The 7,153-nt window shown below is 35.6% G+C and overlaps 3 protein-coding genes across 3 annotated transcripts in view; 1 reads left to right on the top strand and 2 right to left on the bottom strand.

The window, feature by feature from the left end:
• Positions 1 to 182, bottom strand: part of LOC131795564 (glutathione S-transferase kappa 1) — a 6,931-nt gene extending 6,749 nt beyond the window's left edge. The window contains exon 1 of the mRNA XM_059113146.2: positions 100 to 182. Coding sequence (XP_058969129.2) covers positions 100 to 171 — 72 coding nt within the window. The 5' untranslated portion in view covers positions 172 to 182. The remainder of the gene's footprint in view (positions 1 to 99) is intronic.
• An 83-nt stretch (positions 183 to 265) lies between these two features.
• On the top strand, positions 266 to 3,172 carry LOC131795572 (mitochondrial coenzyme A diphosphatase NUDT8). Its single transcript, XM_059113153.2, has 4 exons — positions 266 to 934; positions 1,420 to 1,552; positions 2,269 to 2,349; positions 2,783 to 3,172. The coding sequence occupies exons 1-4, from the start codon at positions 558 to 560 to the stop codon at positions 2,993 to 2,995; spliced, it is 804 nt and encodes a 267-aa protein (XP_058969136.2). The 5' UTR covers positions 266 to 557; the 3' UTR covers positions 2,996 to 3,172.
• An 852-nt stretch (positions 3,173 to 4,024) lies between these two features.
• On the bottom strand, positions 4,025 to 7,131 carry LOC131795573 (cilia- and flagella-associated protein 107). The gene is made up of 4 exons (XM_059113154.2): positions 6,952 to 7,131; positions 5,805 to 5,915; positions 4,878 to 5,058; positions 4,025 to 4,444 (listed from the first exon to the last, which is right to left on the bottom strand). Exons 1-4 carry the CDS (start codon positions 7,054 to 7,056, stop codon positions 4,134 to 4,136), a joined length of 708 nt encoding a protein of 235 aa, XP_058969137.1. The 5' UTR covers positions 7,057 to 7,131; the 3' UTR covers positions 4,025 to 4,133.
• Positions 7,132 to 7,153: the final 22 nt, after the last annotated feature.

The raw sequence follows: 7,153 nt of genomic DNA, 5'->3' as shown, positions 1-7,153 counted from the left end.
CGCTGTACAAAATCTGCCCGTCCTTGAAAACGTTTTCTTAACAGTTGAGACGCGAATGCAGTCTATAAAATAAATTCTTACTGAAATTAGGTCACCTACCTCAAACGCGATCCAAGAATATGGTGAAATAACATCGTAAAACAGCTCTACAGTTCTTTTCGCTAACGTCATGTTTGACTGAAGGCTCTATAGTGTACAGCGGTGCTTTAACAAAAGAAGAATATTCATGGAACTTACATGACCACTTGATTATTAAACGTCAAAATGGCGGCGAAATTTAAATGAACCATGAACAGAAGTCCACGATGAATGCTCGTTTCTGGTCAACTAACGTGTTTATAGAAAAGCTGATTTGTAAAGCTACAACATTCAGGCAGAAAGTTGTATTGTTATGAGGCTAATATAAGGTGGCGCTGCTTCGTCAAAGAGATTGTCGTAATTCAGTTAGTACTTCGTCGAAAATTTTGCATATCTTAATGAAATTGTTTGCGTCATTTTTGTAATTTTATTTTTACACATCGAAACTCAACCTTCAGTTGGAAGGGAAAAACGTCTAAATGAACTCCACGATGACACAAGGCGCAAGAGTTTTTCGTAAACTACGGTTTTCAAGATGTTACCCAACCTCCTCTGAATTCTCATCAAATATTAGTCGTTCCAGCAGCTCGCCTTTCTTTCCAAGAAGTCGCAATTCAAGAACAATAAGAACGTCCAGTTTGACAGGAACATGTTCAAATTTCAGTGATGCCTTTTCAGAGGAGAATAAAGACCGCCTTGTCAGGCAGCTTGGAAAAATGAGAACTCCTAAGTCTTTGCTGGCAAGGTGCTCTGAGGAGGCTGCTGTATTTGTCCCTTTCTGTCTTGTGAACTCTGTTCCCTCAGTGCTTTTTACTCTTCGTTCCAGTCAATTGAACAGTCACAAAGGAGAAGTAAGGTTAGTTGCTAATCTCTTGAGGTCACTATCTTAATTATCTGTAAATCATGATAATAATCAATGGTTATTGTGGAGGCAGAGATAGGGCAATGGTGGAAGGACTGGCCTCTATCTGACATGGCCTGAGGTAGATCATATGTTTTTGTTGTTGATTGTTGTTTCTCTCAAGGTTCTCTGGCTTTCATCTCACCTCAAAAACCAACACTCCAAATTGCAGTTCCACTTGAAAACAGTCTATAGAACCATCTTGTAGAACTGCCTCTGCTAAAATCCATTTTTTCCTTCCCTTTCTCCTTCTTTGTGAATGTCCTTGAACCTCATTGCATAATCAAGTTGAGCTGTTCATCCAAGTTTGGTATTAAACTTAATAAGCAATCTGAGATTTAATATCAGATAATTTAAATCGATCAATGTTTCTTGATTCCTGGCATGGTTTAGGCTGGTATGAATCTTTTGTGTAATGACTAATTGCTATCATTTCATAGTTTTCCAGGTGGTAAGAGAGATCCTGAAGATAACAGTATTGTAGACACAGCTGTTCGGGAAATGGAAGAGGAATTAGGACTGGAGAGAAGTTGTGTTCAAGTCTGGGCACAGATGCCAGTATTTCCAGATCGGGTATCTATTTCTATATGAGTATGAAGATATGTAAAAGTCTGTACATGAGCTTATTAGCCCACCCAGGTGGAGCTTATCGCAGTTTCTAAGCAGCATGAAGTGACTAGGAGTAAATACTACTCCCCCCATGGATGGGACACTGGTCTATGACAAAATTACCCCCCAGCATTTCATCAGGATTCCCTAACAATTTGCCCAAGAATGCAACACAGGCTTGGTTTCGAACTCGGACCTCTCAACTGGAAGTCCATATCACTCACCAGCATACCACTGCACCTCCCTCAGTTGTAGAAATGATAAATTGTACATCTGTGGGACAGAGATATTAACACTAATATTTAAATTAACCTTTTAACTATCAGGGGTGACCAAGATATAATTTTTTCCTTTACAATTGTCAAGAAGACAAGAGACAAGAGAAAATAAAAATATCTATTAGGGGATTATTAATTGATCCAAATAATACTAAATTCTCCAAACTAACATCATAGAAATTGTATGGTGGACTGAGTAAGAAGAATTACTTTAAGTGAGTGAAAGGGTGTAAGACTCACTGTTGACTAGGATGCCACGCATGCATTTGTCAGTTATTTTGTTATAACTGAAAGTTGCTGGTGGAGCAGAAAAGCTTTTGGTGAGATGAGAGTAGTGTGAAGTCTATGTAGTTCTGCAATATTTTCATTCATTTATTACTGTCATTGTAAACTTTATTTTAGACTGGTAAAAAAGCTGTCACCCCTGTCATTGGATTTCTTGGAGAAATTGATGTGAATTCACTTAAATTAAATCCAGAGGAGGTAAGGACTCAATAATGAAAATAACAACAACATTTTTTAAAAAATTTTCTGATAGTGTGTAAAATTTTATCCTTGGCCAGTGTATTGATCTGGGTAACATAAACACAGTGTCAAAACAATATCAAGAAGAAGAGTGATGAAAATAAACAAAAATATAAAACTAGGGGATTATATTAGTTGATCCAATACTGAATTCTTAGAATAGAATTGTGAGTATTGTATGGCAGACAGTATGGAGAATTAAAATTGATCTTGGGAGTGAAAGGGTTAAATTATCATTAAAAACCAAGATTTCACAACATCATACTCTTTAAACTTATTTATTAGGAAATTCTAGTGATTGAAATGTGGACAGGCTTGAAAGGAGAAAAAGAATGAAAAGATATCTTAGAACCAAAAGCTTAATTAATTTTATAAATTTTCGCGTCTGTAGGTGGAATCTGTCTTCACTCTTTCACTGGCACATGTCTGTAATCCACTCAATCGAGGCTATACCAAGTTTACATCTCAGACTGTCTATCCATTGTTTCTCAATGGACCTCGCAAGATTTGGGGCCTCACTGCTATAGTGCTTGAACAGGTGCTACTACTTGCTGTTCCAGAGAGTTTTCAAGAACAGTTTTTTAGGCCTGCAAATAAAAAATGACCTACAGCAAGTGTGAAGCAGTATGCAAAGTAGTGGAAGTGAAGAATGCTTAAGTGAATGTAACACAAGGTGGTAAGCTTTTTGATAAAATAATGCAAAAATTCAATATAAAGGAAAGAATAATTAGTTAAAAAGAAAAGTCAACACTGCCAATATTTTCTGTGTGAACGGTGCTGTTTTATTTTGAAAATATATTACTAAACATTTTTGTCATAAATTGTACAAATCATTGTGTGACCTTTTACAAAAACCAAACAGTAATGGTATATGTGTCTAAGATGAATAATTAGCTCATTTTTACTGAATGGCTCAAATTACAAGCTCAGTAATTTATAACCTGTCAGAGTTACATTAAGTGCCAATATTTTGGTAGTTATGATAAAAAAGACCACATTTCTTTAAGAAGAGATTTTGCAACTATTTGGTTGCTTTCCAAGTCTGCATAACAGTCAATAAATCATTCAAGTATTGTGATAATCATTGGTAATGATAATGCTAGACAATTCTTTAAGAGTATAATTTCTGTGGCAAAGTCAATATAGAATATTATGTACTTACTTATTTCCAGTCTGCCTATTGTTTGTGTATCCAGAATTACTAATTACAACCTCACTGTGTTGTTTGTATCACCCATAGTCACTGTTACAGTATTATGTGCAGGTGACCATTTCTTAATCAAAAGATATAAAACAACTTTTGAATTATCTTTGCTAAGTCATCAAATTAAGCAACTTTTAACCCTTAAACTACCAGAAGTGATCAACATCTAACTTCTCTCTATTGTATCCATACATTATCCAGTAAGCAGGTAATGAGAATTAACCCAAAGTTATCTGCAGGAAGAAGTTGTTTTCTTGATTTAAAATTTAATTCTCGTAACTAATTTCAAGGAAATGTGCAGCAGCTAAAGGGGAGAACTGACAATCAGATCGTGGGAGTTAAGGGTTAACCCAAAAAGGGTCACTTTTAATTAGATAGGCAATCCAAAAAGTATATTTTCATGGTATCTAATTATTTACATATTAGAACATGAATAAATAAAGTTGGGAACAGTTGTTGTGTAAGAAAAAAGTTATCACAGAAAAGTGACATGCACAAAAAAAATTTCCACAATTTTCTTTTTTTTATGAAAATGGTTTTAAATTGCCAGTATGGTTGATTGTGGAAAGTTTGGAGGAACATTGTGTGGAATGGCAAGAGTTGGAGGAAATTCTGGAGCAGTGCTGAGCTGTTTCCCTCGTAAATGCAGATCTTTGTTGATGTTATGTGGATGGAAGTGACATGAGAGACTTTTTGGTCTTGCATGGTGTTGAAATGTAAATAATTCTTTTGGATGTTGGGTGAATGATATGTTGTAAGTGGACACATTTGTCCCAAGTTTTTCCAAAGCTGCCTCATTCTTCCACTTCTGCTGAAGTTTCTTCAGAAGTCCGTAGTTTGTAGGAGGTCCTAGATAAACATTGAAAAAAAATTGTTAACTACCTACCCGTCTAATTCTTGGAATGATAACTTAGGGATAGCTTTTTGCAGAGAACCTACACCCAAGTCTCCATAGAAGCTTTCGTGGTATTGGGTTTTGAATTTCCCCAGTTTGTTGTTCCAATGTCCTTGTCATAGTTGAACAGTCAAGCATACTATCAGAGAATGTAAATCTAAATGACATCAAAAGTACTCTCAAGGAAAGCTCTATTTCATTATTTTGAATCTTTTTTTTTTTTTCACAATTAGCAGTAATGTTGCAATCTGATTGGCCAATTTGCTGTTGTTGATAAGAGTACTGACCATGCCACTTGCATCAACATGTCATGCACTGAAAGAATTGAGAATGTGTTGATACAGGAGAAATTCCTCTTTGGTGATGAAGAGTCTACTTAGAACAAACCTTGGGTAGGGTAATCAGATTTCTCTGGTGCCCAGGCCAACTTTTGCCTGTCCCAGCTCCTCAGTGGTGGCAGCCTTGACTCGGTAATCTCACGCTTGTTAAACTGTTGGTCATACCAGGATATTCTGTTGCCCTCATAAGCTTTTTGATGATGGGAGAATATGAACTCTTTTCCTAGCCCCTGAAATAATCAATAAACTTTAAAGAAAGATACTATTTGATAGAATAACACATTTATTTGTTAATTTACAAACTATTTTTTTTTCATCAGGCTTAAACTTTACAAAGGGTGGGTATTTAAATTAAAGCTGTGCTGTTAGGCAAAAATGACTGGGTGCCAGGAGGCTCTTGACTTTAAAATCTAGGGCAGCCAGTTCTTAAAAGTATCATATACAGAAGGTTACAAAAGTTGTTCAAAGACATGAGTTTGTCACTTGTGACTTAGCTAGATAGAACTTTGGGTGTCTTGTGGATTTATCACAATCTAGGGAATTGATTTATTAGTTCTTTCAATCTCAGGGGCAATGGTTTTTGACATTCCTAAGATAAATTTAATAGACTGTTGGGCAGGGATTTAGTCAGAACTAGAAAAATAATTTTCTTCAGGATCATGGACTTTTTTTTCATTTAGCTTCAAATTCTTACTAATGGTCAACAAAGAAAGCTATGGTCACCAGTTAGGAGAAGTTGCTTATAGATCCTGAGAGGGAAAGAATAAGTTTAGGGACTTATTATGCAGTTTTTTCTTGGGTGGTTTTATTCACCCTCAACAACCAGAGCCAAGGCTATAATCTTTCAGTCCTTTAACAACAATTATCTTTAGAGGCACTGGAAGTTCGTAGACAGTGCAACAAAAAGATAAAAGTTTGCCTGCAATGTTGATAGAAAACAATTTTGTTGTAATTTATATTTTAACTACTAACTTACATTATGTTGCTGAAGAGCTTTTCGTCTGGTTGTGACATCTGGTAGAAATTTTCCATAATTTTTGAAGTCCACTCTGTGAGTACTCCCAAAGTGTGAGTCACCACGTCCAAACTGAAAAATAATCACAGCAATATAATACCTGTGAAATTTAATTTTAGTTAAGTTTTGTCACTTGGAAGAGAAAATTGGCACTTCTAGGGCCCTGCCAAGAAAACTGTCTCAATTGAATTGTTCCCTTTCTCCCTGTCATTTTCAGTAATTGAGCAAGGGGCGGAGAAGCACTTGTGACTAATCAGTAGAGAATATAGTTCGAAAACTACAGAAAAGTGCCCTACTGATGGTCAAAGAAATTGAAAGTAAAATTTAGAAATATCTGTAGTGGAAGCCTGTCAGAACGAGAAACGTGCAATAAGCATCCCACCAACTGTTTTCAGGAAAGAAAATAACGTTAATTAAAAAGCCATCAAAAAATTCATGCTCAAAACTTACTGCGCAGGTAAATTGTGTGAAATGCTTGAATATATAAATACCAGAAATTATTACCAAACTGCTGTTAAATTTAATAAGCTTCTAAACAAAATATTTTAATCTATTCCTAAATTTCAAACTCTTGTTCATTAAGTAAATTCCTTTTCTCCATTTGAGCGACTGCAACCTACTAGCAGGTCAGGAATTCAGTATAAAATATTCACGTAACTTTAGTGAACAAAGAGAATACAAAACACATCTGCAAAAAAAAATAAAATTACTCGACTAAGTATTTGTTAATCGAGTAATGTCATAATGATTCATATTTTTGATCTTTGATTCTGGCTCTTTTCCAAAGAAGATGTTTATCATCGCTATAACTGTTCAAGCAAATACGCAATTCAGTTATTGGAGTTAAAATTATTTCAACAATGGGCATTTCAGTCAAAATTGTAAAAGTCACGAGTGACTTTTGACAGTTTCGATGGGAAATTGAATGAGAGAATTCTTTTGGATGTGGCTTATTAAGCATTGAAGAAATAAGGAAAATTGGATCTTAGCAAGCTGATATTACGAAGCTAATTGTTCACAGCTTGTTGGGTTCTATTGTGCCGAGAAATTATTTCACATCCGCATGATGGAATGTTCAACCCTACTAAAAAGATGGAGCGCCACTTACCACTCGACGTTCTTCGTTCCAATTCCCGATCAGTACATCAGTGCTGTACTTCTGCTCTATTCTCCAGCCCGGTAAATTCCATTTCGCATCTGCGTGTTCTTCCATTCTTGTTCTAGAAGTTTTGGAAAAAGCAATTAGAAGTGTAATGAGAACTATTTGTTTCGTTTCAATGAAAATTTGTCGTCATGGACGCACTGTTGCT

This window comes from Pocillopora verrucosa, chromosome 9, assembly GCF_036669915.1.
Source record: "Pocillopora verrucosa isolate sample1 chromosome 9, ASM3666991v2, whole genome shotgun sequence".
Classification (NCBI taxonomy): domain Eukaryota; kingdom Metazoa; phylum Cnidaria; class Anthozoa; order Scleractinia; family Pocilloporidae; genus Pocillopora; species Pocillopora verrucosa.
This window is presented reverse-complemented; position numbering and strand designations above follow the sequence as displayed.